General features: G+C 44.9%; 1 protein-coding gene across 1 annotated transcript in view; it reads left to right on the top strand.

The window, feature by feature from the left end:
* The window catches only part of ahr1b (aryl hydrocarbon receptor 1b), a gene marked incomplete at both ends in the record, with an annotated part of 218,525 nt that overhangs the window by 96,593 nt on the left and 95,565 nt on the right, over window positions 1-26,367 (top strand). Inside the window, one exon of the mRNA XM_084319583.1 lies at window positions 11,640-11,729. Coding sequence (XP_084175709.1) covers window positions 11,640-11,729 — 90 coding nt within the window. The remainder of the gene's footprint in view (window positions 1-11,639; window positions 11,730-26,367) is intronic.

Consider the following 26,367-nt stretch of genomic DNA (forward strand, 5'->3'; position numbering starts at 1 on the left):
TGTGCGATTGGGGTCGGTTACAAACCATAACAGAGAGAGAGAGAGAGAGAGCGAGAGAGAGAGAGCGAGCACAAGGAAGAGGAGGGGAGGCGGTGGAGAAGGTGCATTACTGTATGTACAATATAGGATGACATTACAAGAGACGGACTATGGTAGGGCGGCTGGGTGGCGCAGCGGAGATTGCGCTTGTCACCAATGCAAGAGACTCCGGTCTCGAATCCGGGTGTCAGCATTGCCTCTGGCTTGGGTGGAAGTCGATGGGTGGTAATCTGGACGTTGTGGACAGCGACTCCTACAGGTCGGTTGGGGGACGCCTGCACAGCAGAGACAGGAAATGGCGGGGGTAGTGTGAGCCTCCCACACGTTACACCTCGCCAATGAGAGTCCGCGCTGGCAGGTGAAAAAGATGTGACAGGCTGCCTCCTCGTGTACCGGAGGGGACACGTGATGCAAGGCTTCTATCCTCCCTACAACCGACCAGTGAGGGGCATATGCGAGCAACGTTCAAGACAGGGGAGGGGAGAATTGGAAACACGAAATTGGGATGGGAGAAAAAAATAAGGATAAAAAAAAGTGAAAAAAAAAAAAAAAAAAAACGGACTATGGTCAAATGATATTCATGAACATGTTACGACACCGGTGGGGTTTGTTGTTTGGGACAATATGATGAGCAATATGATGTTAGTACCATTTGAAAGTCATTCTGTGATTTGCACATTTAACCAGGCACTATGTCTCAGAATTTGTCCTGATGCGGTAAACCCCACCAGCGGGGGAAAAACAAACGCCATCTGACCCAGGTCTGACGAGAGGCGGAATACAGAGTACGTTCCAGGAGGCGTGGTGAAGAGAGGTTGACTAGAGTGAGGAAGGAAAAGAGAAAGACAGAGAGAGATGAAGTTATAATCACAACAGGGAGAAAGAGAAAGAAAAAGGAGAGACTGGAAAGAAAGAGAGAGAGAGAGAGAGAGAGAGAGAGGGAGGGGGGGGGGAGAAAGAGAGAGAGAGGGAGAAAGAGAGATAAAGAGACAGAAAGAGAGAGAGGGAGAGAGAATGAGAAAGAGAGGGAGAGAAAGAGAGAGAGAGAGAGACTGAGAAAGAGACAGAAAGAGGGAGAGATTTTATTTTTTTGATTTTAGAAAAACATTTATTTACATAATTCTCATTACAATGTACAATGTGTATGTCAATACAATTAAACAACTAACTACACATTATATCGGGCAACATGTGTCCCCATCACACTTAAAACCACATGAGATCTCACAATAAAAAAAATGCTAAAATACACCTGTCCTTCTGCAACACAACAAAAAAACATTGAAGCTCCACCCAAACAAAAAAAGTATCCATACTTCCATTCAACACATAATATGTCATCAAGAACAACATATGAGCAACCCAAAAGGGTCCCGTCAGTCCATTTGTGTCAGTTTTTATCCAGCTCATGAAAAAAAAGATCCCCTTCATCAGGATCTTCCGTTCCACCGAAATAATCCTGCAACAGGTATTGTTCCCCGACGCTCCGCGCTTCAGTCCAATCGTCCAGACAGACCCTGTTGTGACAGGCCGTCCTCAGCCCCAATAAAGAAGCCACTTCCTCTGACCCGGCTACATTCACAACATATTTCAGTGTCATTGACCCAACTACTTGCAGACACTGTCCAAGCCCAGATCTACTCCCTTCCCGAATGTCCAGCCGGGCTCCACACATCAGAAGCTCCATTATCATGGTAACATTATATTATCCAGTTTTCTGAGCTTCTGCACAATTTTTCTCAGTCTAAAAACTTCCTGGGAAGTGTACCCCCCATTGTTCTTCAACCTCATTTGAGTCCTTGCTGAAAAAATAAACATCTCTAAATCTTCAAAAAAATCTTCCACTTTGACACTTCTCAATTTTTTTGTTGTGTGCAGGAACTTCTGTATCTGCCTGACTGCATAAAAAATGTTCCGTTGTGAATCAGACACTTGAGAAGCATTTTGGAACTCATCTTCCTCAACACTTGAGATGTCATCCCCTGACTGAGAGGAACCTGTGTCTTCTACACCCTCCTGACTCTCTTTGACCAAACGTGTCACTCCTTCCTTATCCTGAGAGCCCACCCCTCCATCACTTCCCACCACGCCATCCACTGTCTGACTGTGTACATTGTCCACCACATTCAAATTTTCCCTTATTACTTCACTTATCATATTTTTTTTATTCCTTTTTTTACCCTTATGCGGTGTTGGGCTTGGGGGGACAAAAAAAACTCTGCTCTCCCCTGTTACCTCGCCACTTGTTGAAGGGGGGGCAGCATCTCTGATTCCCACCTCCTTACCTACACAACCACTGGTTGAGGGGGGAACAGCGTCTCCCACCCCTTCCTCCTCTGTACCTGCACCACCCGCACCACCCCCTGTTACCCCACAGTCGCCACTAATTGAGGGGGGGGCAGCTTCCCTCACTCCTCCCTCCTCTGTACCAAGGCTCTGCTCCGTACCTGCTACACCAGTTCTGTGGCCCTGCATCTGGATACTATCTGCTGCGCTACTGACGGTCTGCAAAGGGCCACTGTTTACATTGCTGACGGTCTGCAGCGGGACACCGTCTACACTGCCGACGGCCTGCAAAGGATCACTACCGACAGTGCTGACGGTCTGCAGCGGGACACTGTTGTTGTCACTGCTCTCAGCTCTGCGCTGCCACACTCCGAGTTCTCCCTTCTCTGTACCTGCACTACGCGCAGCTTCGACTGGGATCACTGTCCCTGCTGCACTGCGCGCAGGCTGAGATTGTGCGCCTCTCCCCTCTTCCCTCACACAGTCTCGGATTAAATGTCCCTCTTCCCCGCATCGGAAACATTTTGAGTTTCCAGAGTTCACAAAAACGACGTAATCAAAATCATCAACTCTTAATTTTAAAACCAAATCAATCTCTTCTCTGTTGTTCTCGAGAATCATTAAAACTTGGCGTCTATGTGACACAACATGTTTTAACAACGGAGATTTGCATCCAGATGACAGTTTTCTTATCGGGGAAATTATCCTCCCATATCTTGCAAGTTGATTTATCAGTACTTCGTCACTTATGAATGGCGGGATGTTATTTATATTAATCCTTCTGCCTGGTGTGGAGAGAGGCTCCACTTTAATAAACAAATCCTCGATATTGATTCCTGATTCAACAACCGAGTGCACCTTCTCGAGACAGTCTAGGAAAATAACAACTCCACCGTTCATCCTCGCGGCTGATTTCACACTTTTATGTCCAACGACTTTACCTATTGCCAAGCTGCAATCCTCTACGGACACATTAGAAGCATTAATCTTTACACCATGCTTCCTGCTCATTTTGGAAAACTCCATACTGGCGTCTGACGTCAGCCAGCAAACCAGCCTGGCCGATGCGACTGCCAAACAAACAAAACACTCCCACTTAACCCTATACACACCAAAAAACACACAGCAACCCAACACAACACTACAATACAATATCCCATAAACAAATTAACAAAATAGACAGATAAAGATAGAAAAAAACTCACTACACCTTCAATCTCCAACCTCTCCAATCTCACTCCCAGCATGCACTGAGAGAGAGGGAGAGAGAGAGAGAAATAGAGAGAGAAAGAGACAGTAAGAGAGAGGGAGAGAGAAAAAGAAAGAGAGAGAGAGAGAAAGAGGGAGAGAGAGACAGAGACAGAGACAGAGAGCGAGAGAGAGAGAGAGAGAGAGAGAGAGAGAGAGAGAGAGAGAGAGAGAGAGAGAGAGAGAGAGAGAAAAAAGAGAGAAAGGGAGAGAAAGAGAGACAGAGAGACAGAGAGAGAGAGAGAGAGAGAGAGAGAGAGAGAGAGAGAGAGAGAGAGAGAGAGAGAGAGAGACAGAGACAGAGACAGAGAGAGAGAGAGAGAGAGAGAGAGAGAGAGAGAGAGACAGAAGAGAGAGAGAGAGAGAGAGAGAGAGAGAGAGAGAGAGAGAGAGAGAGAGAGAGAGAGAGAGAGAGAGAGAGAGAGAGAGAGAGAGAGAGATAAAGGTGAGGCTATTTCGGACCAGAGGACCAGCTTGCCGTCTTGCCACTGTGTTCCATTTCAGACGTCGGTCCATGAATTATACAGACCTGGTGAACACATCCATTATTGAAAGAAGGGGGGTTGGAGTGTGTATGTGTGTGTGCGTGTGTGTGTGTGTGTGTGTGCGTGTGTGTGTGTGTGTGTGATAAACGACAGCACAACAGTATTCTTTGATCCACCTCAGTATCCCATGGAATGGACTTGGCGCTGCACGTCCCGTTTGGATTTGGGCTTGAAAACGCAGACCTCGGCAGAACGGCGGGCCCGGACGGGGGGGGGGGGGGGGGGTCCACTGGTTCGAATGTTTGAATCCGCAGGAACGGAACAGGAAACAGGAAGGAGGTGTCGCTTAGTAAGTGACGCGCGGTACTCAATGTCATCCGCCCCCGCCGTCTTCCTGACAGGACAGGGTGCGCGTTAATGCGTTCAGCGAACACTTCTTGGAAAATGTACATGGAAAACCCCCACATTTTGGTATTTAAAAGCCACTGAGCATTTGTATTAAGAAGCAATACACTTCCAGTAAAACAGTGAAAAGTGAAGCACAAAAAATATTCAAGTTCAAGTTTCAAGTTTCTTTAATAGTTGTCATAGTAAAATACAGAATATTTTTCCACAAAATGCTTTTTTCTGTATGAGCTCCTGAGAGTGTGCTAGATAAAATAGATAAAAAGTATAAAATAGACAAAGTCAAGAGTACGTAAACAAAAAGTGTTCAGTCAATCAATATACATATATACAATATACAATACAGAGTAAAAAAAAAGAGTAACAGTGAGATACAATGCAGCAATGGGATCAGGTACAACTTAGGGTAAGGTGCAATGAGGTATGAATTGTAGTGCAAATCTAAAGTGTGTTAAAGTGTTTAAAGTGAGTAGATTGGGTGTTACGGCTCCGCGCCAAACATGGCATACGTCTGTCTCAAAGTCCTGCATGTATCAACAAATGCGCATTTCGATGAATTTATGACTGTGTGCCATTATTACTATCAAATGTAATAATTGTGGAATATTACTATAATGATGCACTGTAATTTTAAGAGCACTACTCTGTTGTAATTCAAAATTGAACTATTGTATCACACCTTTTACTTCTTACTGATGCACTGCTCTATTATATGTTAAATACCCTGTTGTATGTCCGTTCTATTTTATAATTTTAAACTATTTTTGTTATTTGTATTACTGAATGAAACTGTAAACAGATAACCTCTTAGGATGCTAGATCCTAATGTGAAACACTGTGATTTACCTTACCTTGCTACCTCTCTATCTTTTTCATGCTCGCTTATGCCTGTATTTTTTACTGTTGTGAAGCACTTTGAACTGCAACTTCTGTATGAAAAGTGCTATACAAATAAAGTTATTATTATTATTATTATTATTATTATTATTATTATTATTATTATTATTATTATTATTATTATTATTATTATTATTATTATTATTATTATTATTATTATTATTATTATTATTACGGTGAGTGTTTATTTAAAGTGAGCGTGTGTGTGTGTGTGTGGATGTGTGTGCTGTGAGTGTAGATGATTGGTTGTTAAATAGTGTCATTGTCGTTGAGCATCCTGATGGCCTGGGGATAGAAGCTCCTTCTGAGTCTCTCTGTACTGGCCATGAGACTCATGAGAGATATTACAATTGGCCTCAAAAGATAACCATCAACTGAATCCAATTTTGCTGATATTGTTTGTCTGTCGAACGTGTACGAGAGTAACCGTGGGGGCCTTAGGAATATGGTTCCTACTTACTAAAGCCAACTTCCTATTGGCTCTCTGGAGACTGCTGAGAGGTTCAGGAGAGTGAAAGACTGTCTCACTCTCTCTCTGACTTTCTGTCTGTCTCACTCTCTCTCTGTATCTCCCTCTCTCTCTCTCTCTGTATCTCTCTCTCTCTCTCTCTCTCTGTATCTCTCTGTCTGTCTCACTCTCTCTGTCTCTCTCTATGTATCATTATCTGTCTCTCTCTGTATCTCTCTCTTTCTCTGTCTCTCTCTCTCCCCCTCTATGTATATTTATCTCTCTCTCTTTCTCTGTCTCTCTCTGTCTCACTCTGTCTATTACTTTCCACCCCTCTCTCCCTCCCTCTCTCCTCCCTCTCTCTTTATCTCTCTCTTTCTATATCTCTCTCTCTCCCCCTCTCTATGTATCTTTACCTGTATCTCTCTGTCTGTCTCTCTCTCTCACTCACTCTCTCTTTCTCGCCCACCCCAGGGAGAGAGAGAGAGGTCTGTGTTTTTCTTTAGTTGTTTTTTACAGTTGACAGATGAATCTAAATATGTATACAGGGGGTCTAAGCATCATGCCTGTGTGTGCGTGTGTGTGTGTGTGTGTGTGTGTGTGTGTGTGTGTGTGTGTGTGTGTGTGTGTGTGTGTGTGTGTGTGTGTGTGTGTGTGTGTGTGTGTGTGTGTGTGTGTGTGTGTGTGTGTTGTTGGGCCACAGAGAGAGATAGGGTAGGGCTCCTTGCCTGATGGCTCCTACTGTTCTTATTTATTTGATTTATTTTTAATGATAAAATCCATGACCAAAAAAAGAAAGAACCAGAAAGACAATTCCACAGCACTGCGGACGCCGGTCACCACCGTTGGAAGATCATTTAGAGCTTATTGTATAGATAAACATCTAAAACATAAAACATATAGTACGTTGTTTACATGTATCTCCTGATGTAAACAAGACAAAAGTCTTTCTCTGGTCTGCATCCCCTTAACAATTGTGTGTATTGAGCGGTACTGTACCCATTCTGCAATCTGTTAATTAAAGATTTCAATCAATCAATCAATCAATCAAGGGCGAAAAGAAAAAAAGGGCACCTACTGCACAACATGGGACCCCCATCAGCGAGCAAATGATATGGTGCGTCATGTATGGTGAAATAGTCTTCATCCTGGATTAAGATTAACATTAGATTAACGTGTAGTGTTAGTGTTAGGTGTTTAGGCATGGTGGTGTTGGTAGTGGGACCCAAATGCAGACAGGCAGTGAGGAAGCAGGCAGGACACGGCGGATAGATTCAAAAGGACTTTACTAGAAAAACATAAACTGAAACACTGCAAACAAAACCTCTCAGAGAAAACTGGAAGAGGTCAAAACTAAACTAAGGGATACACGAATAAACTAAACATAAACTGGTACAAGACTTACTAGACAAGGTGACCAAACATGGCATGGCAGGCGGAGTGAACGAACAAGGCAAGGTAACACGATAACACGATGATAGGAATCAGGAACATAGAACAGGTACAGCAAACAGGAGACAATAAACGGCACGGGGCAGACAAGACTAAATACACAAGGTAATTGACACATGAGGGTTGATTGGCAATGAACCACACCTGGGAGCAGGCCCGGACTGGCCATCGGGAGCACCGGGAGTTTTCCCGGTGGCCTGGCCTGCACAGATAAAAAAAATATATAAAAAAAAAAATATTATAAATGTTTTTTATTATAATTTTTTATTTTTTTGCCAGGCAATTGTTTCTAGTTGTGGCGGCGGCGCGGCGCGATAGTTTTTAGATAACCAGGTGGGTGGGGAACAACTAGGATTTCACTGTCTGCTACAGAGTTGGAGAACTATCTGACTCTCTCTCCCTCACGCGGACACACACACACACAATGGAGCCGTGCTGCCGCTTGTGATTGGTGGAGGCGGGACCAGGCGATACAACTAATTGACCGTGGAGGCGGCGAATGGAATGGCAGATGGCACACTCCCAAAAGGAGTTGTTAAATCTGACATTACAAAAAACAATATGTGGTGGTTATGATTGGGGCTGAAGTTGAATAAACAATTTATGAAAGAGAGAGTCAAAATAATTCCAAGATAATTCAAAGATTACACACCTTTGCCACATTGGCTACAAACATAATCACTGCAAAGTTATCAAAAAAATAAGAATCTGATCAGACACAAGGGTTAAGTTGTTGTTCCCTTTCTAATTTCCTCAAAAACATCTAGTCTAGTTAATGTGATCAATATTATTTGACAATTGATGCTTTTTGTTGGAAATTTCAGTCAGTGAGCTCATACTTTGAGCTCATTTTATAGTTAAAATGATTGAGACAACGCAATCTTCTGTCTTCGTTGTGCATGCATGCGTGTGCTCACCACACGTGATACATGTGTCACTATTCTGGCAGTGGCTACTGTTATTATAGTATTGTAATGAAAGGTCTGTTATTTAATGTTTGTGTAAAGGGCTATTTTAACTGTTGATGGGTAGTGCATCAGTAAAGTGAATATGGTATTGTGCTCTTGCCTTGTTTGAATAGGTGGAGAGAGTGGTTAACTGTATTATAATAGTAAATAGAAAAATATGTTGTGCTCTTGCTTTTTTCTTTTTGAAGGTGGAGAGAGTAGCATTGCTAGTGCCACAACAGTTAAAAAGTGGCCTGATTGGGGCTATATTTCGCGCTATATATCTCCCGGTATGAATTATTTCCCAGTCGGCCCTGCCTGGGAGGGAAACTGACTGACAGACTAAAGTGACACTAATGCAATACAGACTAAATAACAACTACAAGACAAGAGCATAAACCTAAGCTAGACAGGACAACAAGACCAGACAAGGGATGGGAACACAAAAGACAACAGACAGGCAGGGATTCTTAACAAGATGATACTACATAAATGTATGAAGAGTCCAAGGGGTATGAGGGGAATTGTCCAGCAGGTGGGCGGTCAATAAAGTGCCTGAAGAGAAGTCGAACTGCCTCATTCTTCACCGATCGCCACAGTATGTTTTCAACAATGGGATTGGGAATGAGTATTTTAAACGTGATTGTTTCATCATAGGCAACAATTTATTTAGTCTTTTACTTTCAAATACAGTTAAACTAACTTTCTCTACCCTAACCTAAAGGATACATTCAGGGGGAAATAGGGACAGTACAGATCGAGAAACATCTAAATGTTAGCTAGATATTAGCCCATCGACCACTTGCAAAAACTCTCAAAAAAGATATAGCTAATGGCCATAAATGTGTTTTGAATATAAGCAGGATTTAACTATTTGGCAACACCTCTAGACTGTCGTCATCATGGCACCCATTTTGAGAAAGCCTGCCCTAGTAAAATACATCACATTTTGTCCACTAACTGAGCACTCATTAACACATTCAGCGCCAGAAGTCGCTGTGGGCCGTATGGCCGTGTGTGCCAGCGCTTTAATGAATGGGGATACATGCCGATGTTTGCAGTGCTAAAACTATATTAAATATTATAGCTATGGATCTAATAATATAGTCGATTGTCATTGAGTTTCTTCCGGTCAAGATGCAAGAAACAGATACTTTTTCATTCATACATTCCCGTTTTATACTGTTTATATTTTATACCCGTTTTATATATCATCGGCATAGCAATGAGAAGGCATGGGATCTGATAACGTTACCCAGAGTTTTTGTGTAGAGGGAGAAGAGATGGGGTCCATTTGTATTGCATTTGAACGTGTGTGTGTGTGTGTGTGTGTGTGTGTGTGTGTGTGTGTGTGTGTGTGTGTGTGTGTGTGTGTGTGTGTGTGTGTGTGTGTGTGTGTGTGTGTGTGTGTGTGTGTGTGTGTGTGTGTGTGTGTGTGTGTGTGTGTGTGTGTGTGTGTGTGTGTGTGTGTGTGTGTGTGTGTGTGTGTGTGGTGTGTGTACAGTACATGTGTATCTCTCCGAGGGCAGGGAGTTTCAGATCTGTGTCAACAGAGGAGTGGGCTGGAGGCAGCCCCCTGCGGTGTGTCATCAGACAGATTTAGGAGCTCCATCGCAGTGCAGTGTGGTCAGGACCCTGTGTGACATTAGGAGACAGGTGCCGTCACCTACTACCACCCCACCCCCTCTACTCCCCCCCCCCCCCCCCCCCCCCCCCGAGAGAGGTTGGGGTGGGGGGTGAGGCGTTGTCGAGGCAGAGAACATAGTGGCTAAAGATGTGAGTCGCCCTTCTGTTCCGATTGGGTTTGTGTGATTGATCCCCTCCTTACCCCCCCCCCCCCCTCGTGCTCTCCTCTACCCTCCTCCTCTCAACCCCCCCCCTCCCTACTCCCTCCTATCCATCCTCCCACCGCCTCACCCCCCTCTTCTTTGTTGCTTGTGTGAAGTCACGGCCCTGTTTTTGCGATTTTTCTTTCTCTTGTGTTTTCTTTTTGCTTCTTTATCTCACCCCCTCTCTCCTCTCTCTCTCTCTCTCTCTCTCTCTCTCTCTCTCTCTCTCTCTCTCTCTCTCTCTCTCTCTCTCTCTCTCACCCTCTCTCTCTCTCTATCCCTCTCTCTCACCCTCTCTCTCTCTCTCTCTCTCTCTCTCTCTCTCTCTCTCACCCTCTCTCATTCTCTCTAACCCTCTCTATCCCTCTCTCTCTCTCGCTCTATCTCACCCTCTCTCACTCTCACCCTCTCTCTCTCTCACCCTCTCTCGCTCTCTCCCTCTCTCTCTCTCACCCTCTCTCACCCTGTCTCACTCTCACCCTCTCTCTCGCTCTCTCTCGCTCTCTCTCGCTCTCACCCTCGCTCTCTCTCACCCTCTCTCTCTCTCTCTCTCTCTCTCACCTCTCTCTCTCTCGCTCTCTCTCTCCTTCCTTCATCGTCTCTGTGAGAATGAGCCTGTGTCTCACAGTTTAGTTGATGGGAAGTCACTGCACCCCACCCCCCCACATGCCAAATGACACACTGGCGTCTAACAGCAACTGTTATGTACAGTATCTTTACTACTGCAAAAGGTCCAATCACTTCTCACGTCAATACAAAAATGTGAATATTTATTATAGTTTATATGCTGACAATAGAGCATTTTCCCTCAATCACTTGTGTTTTGGATCGTAAGTCTCGTCTCTGAAAGAAATAATCATGCCTGACTAAAGCGAATTGACCCTAACCTTGCATTTTACTGCATCACCCTTGTATATTTGTATTGGTGCTTCACGTTTGAGAATTCATAAAAACAATCATTGTTCGTTATGGATGAAATGTTTGTCAGGATGTATTTAACAGAAGCTTCTATGTTCCAGTACTTTTAAGTCATTTCTATCTTGTAAGTCAGTTGACTCTGTCTCTTTTTTGTTTGATTTGTATGTACAGTAATAATATTTTATAAACATAACATATCCAGAGCATTTAGAAAGGTGCGGAATAAAAGTATTGCTTTCCCCCCCAAAAAAGTATTCATGAATTTATCATAAAAAAGATTTTGTGGGATTTTGGCTGTTTTTAAATAAAGTGCGGCCGCAGGATTAATAACGTTAACGTTAGTTCGGCCAGAGAAACAAATATACTAATAAAAATGGTTGGACCTGCAAGATTTGTACATTGTACTTGTAGGTCTGCATTTTAAATGTAAGGAGTAAAAAGTATGTTGTTTTTTCTCTGAAATGTAATTGAGTAAAAGTACAAGTATACAAACCTAATAAAGTACAAATCCCCCAAAAACAATACTTAAGTATTGTAACAAAGTACAATTACTCAAGTACTTTACACCCCACGGTGTACTGTACCCCCTCCTGCTGACTTGTTGTACACAGTTTGTATGTCGCTTTGGATAAAAGGACATACAAAGGACTATAAAATAACGCCTGTTTTGCCTCCTCCTCTGCAGGCCCTCAACGGCTTCGTCCTGGTCGTCACCGCCGAGGGGATCATATTCTATTCGTCTCACACCATACAGGATTACCTGGGATTCCATCAAGTAAGTCGTAGTGATCAGAGGGCTGGCAGCCACCCAAACACACCGCCCGGCCCCCAGAGCTCTGGTCCCCACGGTTACGCAGGGCGCGCCCGGCCCAAGTCGAACAAAGACACAGCTTTGCATTTCTGCGTCTCCTAATTCCCACTTAGACGTACTCAGAGGGAGACACTTACCCCCTCTCTTTCCCGAACCCTTCCCTGTGAGGAAGCCGGCATTTTTATTCAGTGTCTTAACCCTTTCACTGCCACACTACCAAAGGGTTGACCCTTTCACGGCGACAATACAGAAGGTTAACCCTTTCACTGCCACGCGACAAAGGGTTAACCCTTTTCACTACCACGCTACAGAAGGTTAACCCTAACCGTCTGTAGTGTGGTAGTGAAAGGTTAACCTTCTGTAGTGTGGTAGTGAAAGGGTTAAGAAGTTGAAAGGAATCCTGGCGTTTGGAAATATTTCCACCATGAAAACCAAGGGGCACAGACTAAAAATGTCAACATATCACTTGAAATTAAAGTTAAATTAGCTAAAAGTTTCTGTACAGGATGAGTGCCATGTACAATTGTGTGGAATAAGCACGCAGTGTCGTCGTTGAGTCTACACAATGGCATGCGGCTGTACAGTTTCATGTAACCTGTTGAGAAAACTTTTAGAATATTTTCAAGCATTGTTTTATCCTATGATGATCATAATATCATGTTGTGAACCCTATACCAATGTTTCCCAACTGTTGACTCCCATACCCAGAAGTAGGCTGCTGGCAAAGAACTAAGTCATCAGCATATTGTGTGATTTCACATAGTGGGTCGTGACTTAAAGGTGGGGCAGGCAATTTTGGAGAAATGAGCAAAAACAAGCTTATTATGTCCGGCTGAAATAGAACAACCTCTGCGTCACTTTTCAATGCTGCATCAAATGTTTCCTACTGACATCCAGAGGCACGGACATCTATAAGCTGGATTTTTATTTGATCATATGAAATACAGTATTTGCCATCCTCTGATCTGTAAGGCTGAGACCACTTATCGATTTATCAATAATGATCAATAACTGCGTGAAATCGTTAAGTGGAATCACTTATAGTTTTTTTTTGCATGTGTAAATTATATATTATTATTTTTTTTTTAATCTTTTTTCCCCCTCCTTCCTCCGATTTTTCTCCCATCCCAATGTTAGTCGTTATGCCAATTCCCAATCCCCTTCCTGGTCGCTGCGCACTTACCCCCCACAGTCGGTCTGGGAGAGTGGAGGCTATCACGTGCTTCCTCCGACACACGTCTAGCCAATCAACCGCTTCTTTTCACCTGGCAGCGCGGACTCTCACTGAGAGGGTGTAACGTGTGGAAGGATCACACTACCCCCCTTAGATCCTATCCGCGCTGAGCAGGCGCCCCGACCGAACTGTAGGAGTCGCTGTTTACAACGACCCGGACCCACCCCTCCAGCTTTCCCACTCTCTAATACTGCCAATTGTATTAGTGTGAATGGCCAGCCAAGCTGGTGACAACGCCGGGAGCTGGATTCGAACAGGCGAATCCAGCGTCTCCGGCGTTGGTGACGAACGCAATCTCCGCTACGCCACCTGACCGCCCTACATGTGTAAATAATTTTTTAATACTTTATACTAAAATACTAGGGCTAGATCCACAAAGAATGGATTGCACGGAGCAAGTTGCACCCTTACTTAAAATGCATTATGAATTGAAAATGGGGGACCCTGATGTAAACAAGACGAAAGTCTTTCTCTGGTCTGCATCCCCTTAACAATTGTGTGTATTGAGCGGTACTGTATTGTACCCATTCTGCAATCTGTTAATAAAATTGTCATTCAATCATTTCATGTCAATTCAGTTGAATTGCAACTCTGCACTGTGCATTCAATATGCAGTGCACTCCTCCATCACATCCAGATACCACCGACTATAAAAGTATTGGGGAAATCTGTAACACTAAAGATGGTGGCAAAATAAACATAAATGTGTTTAAATAATATTTCTTTATATATATATATAAAAATACTAATAAAAATATCTATATTTATCGATAATTTTGTCCCGATTTATCGATTCTTCCAAATGGCATATTGTCTCAGCTTTACTGATCTGCAAGCGGTTTCGTTCATTGTGGGTACTTTGCGGCGAGGATCGCGGCGGCGCTGTTAGTTTTTCCCCCATGCGATCCTGGGAACAGCGCTTGGCAGGCCAAAAGAAAAGGTTTGCCCACCCTAAGGTTTTGGAATGTCTGGTGACAGGGCGTGGGACAGTCACAGGAACCTGACTTTTCTTCTCAGTGCATTTGATATATTGGTGATTGTTGGGATATAACGAGAATTTCACTAAATATTATACGAAAAGAATGCGCCCACCACAGCCTTTTCCTGGCAGAGGTGGCGGTGAATTTGGGTCCCAAAAATTTTACCTTTTATCCCCGACGTGTAAATGGTAAATGGTGCATCTATATATCGTTTTATCCAAAGCGCTTTACAATTGTGTTCCTCAACCAATCAAGGCTCAAGGACACTTCAACACGCTGCCCAGGAGGAGCGGGAATCGAACCGGAAACCGTCCGATAACCAGACGAGCGCTCTCTACCTCCTGAGCCACTGTCACGTGTCTGAGTGCCGAGCTCAGCTCGTCTGTGGACTGATGAGAGATAAGAGTTTGATGAGCTCAGATGATGATGGAGTGAGACGGAGGTTAATATCAAGCTGATCTTCCTGCTTATGATTAGCCACAGACAACTATGGACACTCGTTCGCCTAATGGAACCCCACTGTCCTCCCCGTGAACGCAAGTCAAGTCAAGAGTTTTATTTGTCACGGCACACAAGCATACAGTGAAATGCGGGATGTCATGCCCGCAGCGATTGTGCAATAATACAAGTAATAAGAATAAGACATTTGTACAATAATACAAGTAATAAGAATACGACATAACAGGTATAATGTACATAACGTTTACAAAAAGCATGGTAAAAGACATGCTAAGGTCCTGCGATAGTGCAATACAATGTTAGCTACGGATGAGGCACGGTCTTATGTACACTACTATACAATACTATACTATACATGGTACATATACCATGTATAGTACAATACAATATACAACCCGTGACCCAGCCAGGGGGCGTGCAGGGTAGAGATAGGAGTCAGCAACCGCAGTGGCCCAAATTGGTTAGAGAAGCGGGCTTGTTGTGACCGGAAGGTTGCCGGTTCGATACCTCAGAATTCCAGGAATATTTTATTTCCATACTGAAAGTTTATTTTTAGTACATTAAGTTTGTTAAAAGTATATTTCTACCCATATGTACTTTTCTGAGAGTATACTTGGTACTCATGTGCTTGCATGTGCTAATTCAAAGCATGTGTTTAGTGTGATAGTCAGTGTTGGGAAAGTTCACTTTCTACATGAACTAGTTCAGTTCACAGTTCACACATTTTTAAATGAACTAGTTCAGTTCATAGGTCATAATAAAAAATTTTGAACTAAAGTTCATGGTTTCAAAAATGAACTAATTTATAGTATTTTTTCAATACGTTCCTGCGAGCTATTATTTGTCAAATGTATTGCCACAACCCATATAGAACCACAGACAGCAATCAGAATACTGGCATTTCCATAACGCTTTGCTGCCGCCCATTCAGTCCACACTAGTAGCAGCTGCAGCTTTCATCTCTACAGTATATTTTGAGGAAATATGAGGAAAAACGTGCTGCTTGAATGGTCTTTATTAAGTATAATAATCTAAATATACTTAAAGTACCAAAAGTGAAAGTAGTCATTGTGCAAACATATAACATATAAACATGTTCCGACATAACTCTGTACTAGCACAACACGAGGTAGGAACCAGGCTGAGGTATGAAACTAAGGTTGTACCTCAAAGTTCAATATTCAAAGTGCAAAACATTTACTGACTTTAACTAAAACTCTTTTAAATGCTCATACGCCGAAAATAAAATAATTAATTCATTCATATTTTTGTGCGACAGCCAGGGGTGACATGCAGCGTACGTGTCACAGGCACCTTGCGGTTGCCAGATTGAGTGGTTTTCCGCATTATTTTTAAGCCTGTTTACGGTGTGTTTTAACTGGGTTTTCGGCTGAAAGACATATGAAATCTGGCACACTTTTGAACGCTGTTATAATACAGTGCTGAGAATGAACGCACTTTTGAACGCCGTTATACAGCGCTGAGAATGAACGCGTTCTCAATTACGTTCATCTAGCGGAAATACAGTACGTTCAGTTCACGTTCGCCCAAAATACGAACGCTTTCATGAACATTGAATGAATGAATGAACATTCATTGAGCGCGTTCAGGTACATCACTGGTGATAGTTGTTGACAGAATCCGGCTATAGGGCGACAATAATGTGGTCAAGAGGCATGGTTTCTATCTTGAGCCTTAACTGGCGTAGTTTATTTATTCACATGGCAGAGCAGCAGTTCTACAGTTCTCCTCTCACTGAGAGGCTGGGGGAAAGAGAAAGAATGGGAGGAGACATCTCTATTTATACTCGCCACCTGGTGGTGTTCCTGAGTGGCTCCGCCTAGAGCGCCCTCTAGTGGAAACAGTTATATATGCAGTTAGACAGTTACTAACAATCCTACCTAGAACCTCTGACTTCAACACTCCCACTTAGGTTTGTATTAGCATACTGGGTAACTTCTTCGAAAGACATTCTTCGAAAGACATTTTACAAAGGAAATAATATACTCCAAAACATCAGCAGGGTATGACAGTCAATATTTACACATTAAACATGACCCTTGTAAATCCCTTCAATTTTAATTTGGAACAGGTTTCCTCATAGTGTCTGCTACCCTGTTGTCCGTTGGACAGTAAACCAGTGTCATTCTTTCTTCTCTGATGACAGATCTGATGAGATGATATTTTCTATATTTGACATGTCTACATCTATGTTGACACACTGGGTTCCTAGCAATCACAATGTTTCCCTGGTTGCCCTCATAAACAACAGCCTTCATATATAAACAGTGTCCATCATTTTTAAATTATGTTGACAAAACGCCCCTCATCTTCAAGAACCACCTTATTTTGTCCTTAGTAAACTGTAAGTGTAAAAAGTTTAGACACATTTATTTTACCAAACTTAAGTTGTACTTTCTTGAACTTATTAAAAGTGTACTATTTTAGTAGCAGAAGTAACCAAAACACATAACCTTTAACCACATCTTAAAACTGCAGGAGGCAACTTGTGAGAAATTAGCAAGAGTGAGTTTCCCTGCCCAACAGAAATAGAGCAAGCTATATTTAAAAGGTCAACCGTCTGTAGTGTGGTAGTGAAAGGGTTAACCGTCTGTAGTGTGGTAGTGAAAGGGTTAACCATCTGTAGAAAGGTTAACTGTATGTAGTGTGGTAGTGAAAGGGTTAACCGTCTGTAGTGTGGTAGTGAAAGGGTTAACCATCTGTAGTGTGGTAGTGAAAGGGTTAACCATGTGTAGTGTGGTAGTGAAAGGTTAACCTTCTGTAGTGTGGTAGTGAAAGGGTTAACCATATGTAGTGTGGTAGTGAAAGGGTTAACCATATGTAGTGTGGTAGTGAAAGGGTTAACCGTCTGTAGTGTGGTAGTGAAAGGTTAACGTAAGGTTATGTATATAACCAAGTTCTATGAATTCTGGTGACGCTCAGCGTCAGTCTGCACAAGAGGAGCTGAGCGGAAGCCAGAAGCTCGACAAATGTACCCCGCTGAGGCCCCCCACAACCATCAGACCAGGGAGGACCGAGCCCCCCGACCCTCCCTAATGGAGGGATACCCTCCCTGTTGGAGGACGGGAGGGAGACGGATCCGACCGTGAGAAGAGGAACTCAAGCAACTGAACGCACAGGGTGAGCAGACCGTGGCTTGACCCCACGACTACGCACACGCACAACCGCATGCCACCAGGGAACGAACGGAAGGAACAACCCTCGTTACTGCCCCCAAAATCACGGGGCCAAGAGCAAACTCAACCCTGTGGCAAGGCCGTAGCAGCGGAGCGCGAAGGAAGACCCAGACCCACTGAAGGGACTGGATCCCCTGGAAAAAGGGGGCCCGGAGAGGTCAATGACGCCAGGCATCAAGACCCCACCAGGCAGTCACTTAGTGACACCGCCCCCCACATCGCCAGCGTATTCGGACAGGGCCCCTCCAAGAGCGGGCCCTTTCCCCCCATTAGTACGCCGCCTGGCACACTGACCCTGCAACACAGGCAGTCAGCATGGCCGTAAAGCACTCAAGGTTAACCAACGGAAGCAGGCAGCACACCGGGGAAAACCAGGCAGCAGGCTGTAGACCCGAGCCTGGAGCACTGCGGACGAGACAGGCGCCAAAGGGGTCAACTGAAAACAGCACCCCGGCGTATGCTGGCATTGTTGCGCACCATGACAAAGCCTCCATAAAAAAAAAACCACCCAGAGGGGTCGAGGCAGAGAAGGCTGACACGATTGGCAGACGTCATGAATGTGCAGGGGCACACTCAACCGGGGAACCCGGGAGTTGACTCTGCTCCAACACACCAGGAAATCAACCACCCTCTCGGTACACAGACGGTGGTTGTTCCTATAACCCCTCAAGAAAAAACTCCAAAACACACCAGCTATACCGCAGTACAAGTGTTTCAGTTTCCAAAAAAGGGTTATCCCAGGCCTACGGTTTCAACGAAACATTACTTCGGACCGGGCCCGGCGGCTCGGGAAGCACACAGGGTTACCAGAGGAGGTCCAGAAGACCACCCCAACAGCCCCCTCTTCGCCATGCGTGAGAGAGGAGCGAAAGAAAGGAGAACCAGCCCCTTATGATAGTGTTAGGTACAACGTGTACCCAACAAAGGGTCTCCATAACGCCTAACCCTGTGACACCCGGGCCGACCCGGCATTTTTCCCCCCGAAAAAAGCACAAGTCCCTCAGGGTACCAAAACAGCAGATCTGCTTCCCCGGCAGACAACGGGTTAACTGACCTGGACCAGCGCGACCAGAACCAGTCCCGTGCCCTAACCACGCCGACATGCCCACTCCAGAAGAGGGGGTAGGTATGCGTGTCGATCTAAAACATGAAAAGAGGGCGCCACCCAGACGGTCCCATTTGTACCGCGCTCAGTGGCCCACCCCAAGGGCGTGAGACCCCTCTACCTATGTTCTGATCTATTCCGTTAACAGCCCCCAGATATGAACGAGAATTCATCGAGACAACCTAGTAAACTGGCGCTCGGAAGAGACAAAACTCCATCCCAGTTGCCCTATAAAAACGCTGTTTTAATAACGAGCAACCAAGGCGTACTTAGCCCCCTGCGTGATTCTTAACAGAAACACCCAGAGCCAGCACTATGTACGCGTCGAGACCCAAACACATCAATGGATAGTCTAGCAAGACACCAGACATTGTTCCTCCAAGTCGCCTGGGAGAACGACACGGAGCCGTCGTGCTTAATGTTCTTTCCTCTTTTTATTTAAAAAAGAAAGAAACACAGACTGACATGAATCCCACGTGACGCAGCTGAGGGTAAATTTTTTTCACATTTTTACATCCCGCCACCCTCGCCACAGGGAGGAGACGGAAATCCCCAGAGAGACTTCCCACGCGGGCTGTATAGATTGAAAAGAATATATTGCAACATTGAGCTATGTAACACTTGGGTTAGGGCTCTCCGAGGAGGAGGCACTGAACCAATACACACTCAATAATCGAATTGAATCGAATACACACACAATAGAGCAGAACTCCTTGTTTGAAGTTCTACTCACCTTGACAATCTGAGGAGGAGGCTCTGAACTCTGAGGAGGCTCCCTCACTGGGAAGGAGAGTCCGAACTCACAGAAGGCACTTCTCCCTGAGGAGGAGCTTCGTGAGGAGGAGCTCTAACAACTCCCTGAAACAGATCCATAACATTACCAATAGAGACGCGCTCAGTGACGTACTCTATGGCGGGGGAATTTCCGCGGTGCACACGCCCAGTCTTTCAGGGCGTGGGACCAGGAAACTCCCCCCCCCCCTTACCCTGTAACGTGCCGAACAGCAACGTGACAGGAACCTCGAAGGAAAGGGGGTTTTAACCCCTGACCAATCAGAAAAGGGGAGGAAAGGATTACCAGTTCACCCCTTTACGACCCCTCACCCATGATACGATGTAATGACAAGTAGAGCCTGACACAGTCATAGCATGCTACATGAAGCATCTAACAGCCTCACATAGCTCATGTACTAACCTGCTACCTGAGTTTTACTAAGGAAAAAACACAGAACAGAGAGGGCCCCTTTAAGAGCCCCGGTCCAGACTTACACATGTGCTTCTGTGCGCCAAACCTAACCCAGTTGTAGATCACAAAGACACACACAACCCTTCATCACAACAAAAAATGGCAAAAGTACACTCTTACTACAGAGGAACGCCGTTTTTCATAACGAGAGAAGACAGAAGTCCTCGATTATGTAAAGGCCACAGACCTTGCTAAGCACACATGATAAGTGACTAAACAACCTTTTCTTTAGGAAAAAAGTTTCTCAAGCGGAAAGCACAACCCCAGCAATTAAGCTGAGGGTTACATCGTATCCCCACAAACACAGTGACACAATATATTGTAACCAAACATGTCTGAGAGGAGGGGGGGAAGCCCCAGGGAACCGGGGGGTCACCCCTCCTATCTTACCCTTGATACAACCAAGGCGAACAGGCACCTCTGTCAATGTGTGAACATGCTGTTCATTGTCATCACAGGCTGAGAAAAAAGATTCATTCCTCAATCACATGTCACTAAGCACAGCTTTACAGGTTAATTAACCCTCTTAGTTGTGAGTTCACCCACGGTACAACGTTACATGAACACACATGTTCTCATCGCAAACCAAACCAGTTCATTTTTACACATGTAAAAAACAACGCCGATTTACTACAGAGAGAAAAGCTATACCAGTGACAAGACAATTCACACACAACACGCATCGTATCCTCAATGTATTGCAGCAACACATGTTTTGGAAACATCATTATTACAAAACATTTAGAAGGGAAGAAAAGAAGAAGTGTTTAAAGTTCGGAGGACTCCTACCTTCACCCTGAACGCAGGCAGAGAGAACAGCAACACTGGTTAACGGGACACCGAGTTGAACCCAGCATCTCCTGCGTTGGTGACGAGGGTATGTCTGCTACGCCACCCAGCCGCCGTTCTCCATGTTGACGAAGTCCTCGCTGGCACTGGCACCCGGGTGTAGGGTCGACTAACATCCTCTGTCAAAGATGACGTCTTTGTTTAAGGCATGTTATAGTCACAGTAACGTTTCAACAGTGTAGCATTAAGCTAACAGCCGTCCGACTGATAGCAACAAGCTAACGTTTACTAGCCTGGTGAACACAACGGGCTAGCGCCGCAGCTAACAGCTGACTGGCTAACAACAGTAGGCCACAAACTAGCACGCCAGCTAAGCAGCTATCACCTGAACTGTACACAACGACATAACAAGCCACACTTCAGACAAGCCGCCGCCTGAATCCCTCCCCATCCTAAGAGGGAAGTGAAAAAGAAATGTCAAACACAGTTTTCAACAGTGATTTACCAGACATACAGCGGAGCCAGCACAATTCCCATCCGGGCTGCAGCCGACTTGAACATGGAACTCCCGATAAAGAAGATCCTATGCCCACATTTCCTCGTTAGGGTGTACTTCCACATTTATGTGAAAGATGGGGCCTGCACGGGACAGAGAAGCATCCGCTCGTCCAGAGAAACCCGGGTTTTAACCAGAACTCGGTTGCGGCCCACTAGGTTGACCATCATGGGCGTCAGACCAAGATCCTCCGTCCGCCGCTTAAGAAGCCGAGCAGAGGACCCCAGTCCGGAGTCGGTGTTCGTAAAATTGTCAGCTAACCCCCATAGCATAAACAGACAACCAGTGCTCTCAAGCAAAACAGGAGATGATAAGTGACTAAACAACCTTTTCTTTAGGAAAAAAGTTTCTCAAGCGGAAAGCACAACCCCAGCAATTAAGCTGAGGGTTACATCGTATCCCCACAAACACAGTGACACAATATATTGTAACCAAACATGTCTGAGAGGAGGGGGGGAAGCCCCAGGGAACCGGGGGGTCACCCCTCCTATCTTACCCTTGATACAACCAAGGCGAACAGGCACCTCTGTCAATGTGTGAACATGCTGTTCATTGTCATCACAGGCTGAGAAAAAAGATTCATTCCTCAATCACATGTCACTAAGCACAGCTTTACAGGTTAATTAACCCTCTTAGTTGTGAGTTCACCCACGGTACAACGTTACATGAACACACATGTTCTCATCGCAAACCAAACCAGTTCATTTTTACACATGTAAAAAACAACGCCGATTTACTACAGAGAGAAAAGCTATACCAGTGACAAGACAATTCACACACAACACGCATCGTATCCTCAATGTATTGCAGCAACACATGTTTTGGAAACATCATTATTACAAAACATTTAGAAGGGAAGAAAAGAAGAAGTGTTTAAAGTTCGGAGGACTCCTACCTTCACCCTGAACGCAGGCAGAGAGAACAGCAACACTGGTTAACGGGACACCGAGTTGAACCCAGCATCTCCTGCGTTGGTGACGAGGGTATGTCTGCTACGCCACCCAGCCGCCGTTCTCCATGTTGACGAAGTCCTCGCTGGCACTGGCACCCGGGTGTAGGGTCGACTAACATCCTCTGTCAAAGATGACGTCTTTGTTTAAGGCATGTTATAGTCACAGTAACGTTTCAACAGTGTAGCATTAAGCTAACAGCCGTCCGACTGATAGCAACAAGCTAACGTTTACTAGCCTGGTGAACACAACGGGCTAGCGCCGCAGCTAACAGCTGACTGGCTAACAACAGTAGGCCACAAACTAGCACGCCAGCTAAGCAGCTATCACCTGAACTGTACACAACGACATAACAAGCCACACTTCAGACAAGCCGCCGCCTGAATCCCTCCCCATCCTAAGAGGGAAGTGAAAAAGAAATGTCAAACACAGTTTTCAACAGTGATTTACCAGACATACAGCGGAGCCAGCACAATTCCCATCCGGGCTGCAGCCGACTTGAACATGGAACTCCCGATAAAGAAGATCCTATGCCCACATTTCCTCGTTAGGGTGTACTTCCACATTTATGTGAAAGATGGGGCCTGCACGGGACAGAGAAGCATCCGCTCGTCCAGAGAAACCCGGGTTTTAACCAGAACTCGGTTGCGGCCCACTAGGTTGACCATCATGGGCGTCAGACCAAGATCCTCCGTCCGCCGCTTAAGAAGCCGAGCAGAGGACCCCAGTCCGGAGTCGGTGTTCGTAAAATTGTCAGCTAACCCCCATAGCATAAACAGACAACCAGTGCTCTCAAGCAAAACAGTACTTACCCCACCCAGAAGCAACCGATTTCTCACAACAGCCGGTGCTTCCCACAGTCCAGCTGTATGACCGGAGGGCCAATACCCATCCAGCCGCAGCAAGGAGGACTGCAGTTGGGGAGTATGTCAGCGGCGCGAGCCCCTAATACAAAAAAGCCGGTGGAGGTCAGAATGATCATCATCTTCCAGACACTCCAGTGACGAAGACAATATCGCCGTATTTTCTCGAAAATAGTGAGAGAGAAAATAAAGATATAATGTCAACGTATCTCCTTGTTCTTCTGTTTTCCTCAGACTAAATATTTTCTCCACGTCAAGTGGGGTATATAACTATCTTTGTGGATGAAATTTGAGAAGGAGATGAGTGTGTGGCCCCACCCCTGCTTATGTAGGTAGCGGATGGGGGTGTGGTCAGACGGATGTCGGTATGTAAAGGTACATTGTGAAGTTTTTATTCAGTGCACGTCACTGGAGCGAGTTGAGTGCAGACTGACGCTGAGCGGAGGCCAGAATGAAATAGAACCGTCTGTAGTGTGGTAGTAAAAGGTTAACCCTTTGTAGTGTGGTAGTGAAAGGTTAACCGTCTGTAGTGTGGTAGTGAAAGGTTAACCCTTTGTAGTGTGGTAGTGAAAGGTTAACCGTCTGTAGTGTGATAGTGAAAGGTTAACCTTCTGTAGTGTGGTAGTGAAAGGTTAACCTTCTACTTCTCAAAAAGTAGAGAGAATGTGCACCCAATTGACCATATTCACACAGCGGCCATTTTGCTCTTATGTCATGCTCAAGTTGGGTTCCTTTCCACCCCGTTCCCACCTCAATGAGGTGCTGACTATTGGGAATGAACCTGATAAAAATAGCGAAAAGGTTGCAGTCTCCTCCTCTCCACTTGCAGCAACATTTATTGAACGCACCAACGCTTCTGCTCCATTGCTTTTGACACCCCGATGACAGCCTGGTGTGTTGAATAAATGCCACAGCGAGTATGAGACTTCTCCATTCTTAACACCGCTAATGACGGCAATGCAGGCTGTGGCTGCTGACATAACCTCACCATATTATTTTGTTGTAAAAACAAAACAAAAAGAAAAATTATTTCTGTCTGCTGCCTTATGCTTCACGTCTGTTCTGAGTCTATTCTGAATTTGGAAAGTCTGCTTTTAGGTTTTGTGCCCCAAACACATGGAATGAGCTTAGAACCATGATCACAAACCGCTCCGTTTCAGTATGCAACTGATTATTATTATCGTACTGTATTTTACTATTGTGCACGATGCTATTATGTCTATAATACTATCTACTATGTACTATGCCTACTACTACCTACTATGCTACTATGACCAGGGCCGCCTGGGAGAAATGCGAGGCCCTGTGCAAGATTTAAACGCGAGGCCCCCCGCCCCTAAAAGGTAAAAAATAAAAATAAAAAAATTCATACAGTCAACATATTCTTAAATAATAGCGCTGCCAGAGGCTGGGCATGATACAGTCAACATATAGCAAGAGAGAGAGCAAGAGAGAGCTCCCGTTCTACAGTCAATATACAGTGTTATCGCTGCACAGACCCGGCAATGCCCCTGACCCTCCACCAGAGCAAGGCCAGAGAGAGAGAGAGAAAGAGAGAGAGAGAGAGAGAGAGAGCGAGAGAGAGAGAGAGAGAGAGAGAGAGAGAGAGACACATTGGAAAGAAACAACCCAAAACCAGAGCAAATTGAAATGCTATTTGGCCCTAAACAGAGAGTACACAGTGGCAGAATACCTGAGCACTGTGACTGACCCAATACTAAGAAGATCCCTGACTAGGTACAGACTCAGCGAGCACAGCCTAGCCATCGAGAAAGGCCGCCATAGGCAGACCTGGCTCCCAAGCGAAGACAGACCCACTGCACACAAGATGAGGTGGAAACCGAGCTCCACTTCTTAACAACCTGCCCACTATACCAAGACATATACTTCCCACAAATTGCAAACACCCAAAGAGACTTTGAAAACATGGACAATAACTCAAAACTCCCATACCTACTGGGAGAAATACAAGAATGTGAAATAAAGCCCATTTGAATTGAAGAGAGAGAGATAGATAGAGCATGTCTGTGTGTGTTAGAAAGAGAGAGATAGAGAGAGAGCATGTCTGTTTGTGTGCGTGTGTTAGAGAGAGAGCATGTATATATGTGTGTTAGAAAGAGAGAGAAATATAGAGAGAGAGCATGTCATTTTGTGTGTTAGAGAGAGATATAGAGCATGTCTGTGTGTGTTAGAAAGAGAGAGAGAGAGAGAGCATGTGTGTTTGTGTGTTAGAGAGAGAGAGAGCATGTCTGTGTGTGTGTGTTAGAGAGAGAGCATGTATGAGAGCGATAAGCAAAGATGATCCCCTAAAGGATATTCAACTTTTAATGGAAGAACAAAACAGAAGGAAAAGATAACTTCACAAAGGCAACATGAATATACATAGATCCAAAAGGACAAAGATCAACACTTAAATCCAAAGAGAAGAGGGTCTATACCAGAGAAAACAAAGTAGCAAGGAGCCAATGGCCGACATCAGCTAAATAGGCTAACTGCAAATAGAGTAGCCAGGTACTGACACCAGGCCACACACCGTTAGCTACTACAACAGCTAGCCGGCCCGTTTGGCTCAATATAACGTTAGCTACGTTAGCTAGCCGGCCCGCTTTGGCTCAATATAACATTAGCTACAACAGCTAGCCGGCCCGTTTGGCTCAATATAACGTTAGCTACGTTAGCTAGCCGGCCCGCTTGGCTGAATATAACATTAGCTACAACAGCTAGCCGGCCCGTTTGGCTCCCGAGAGAGAGAGAGAGAGAGAGAGAGAGAGAGAGAGAGAGAGAGAGAGAGAGAGAGAGAGAGAGAGAGAGAGAGAGAGAGATCCACGGCGGGAATAGAATAGAGTGCATTAAAAACTCACCAAACGTCCAAGAGGATGGAGACAACCGCGTGGAGTTGACGAAGTTCATCTGCCGAATGGCCGTCCTATTCATCTTGGCATAACAATGCTGCACTCGCTCTCTCTAGGTTAGCTAACGCTAGTTAGCCTTTAGCTAAGCTAGCTACTAGCCGACATCATCATGGCTATCCCGACTGAACCACATGTTAGCACTCGATATTATAACATAGCTAAAGCTAACTAGCTGTCCCTGCCTTTAGCTAAGCCGACATAGCTAGCTTGACTGAACTGTCTAACATGCAACAACTTTCATCTTCAGTCCATCTGCCGAATGACCGTCCTCTTCGTCTTGGCTGGCATAACTAAGCATAACCTCTAAAGCT

The sequence above is a fragment of the Notolepis coatsorum genome, assembly GCF_963971535.1.
Source record: "Notolepis coatsorum genome assembly, chromosome: 1".
Classification (NCBI taxonomy): Eukaryota; Metazoa; Chordata; class Actinopteri; order Aulopiformes; family Paralepididae; genus Notolepis; species Notolepis coatsorum.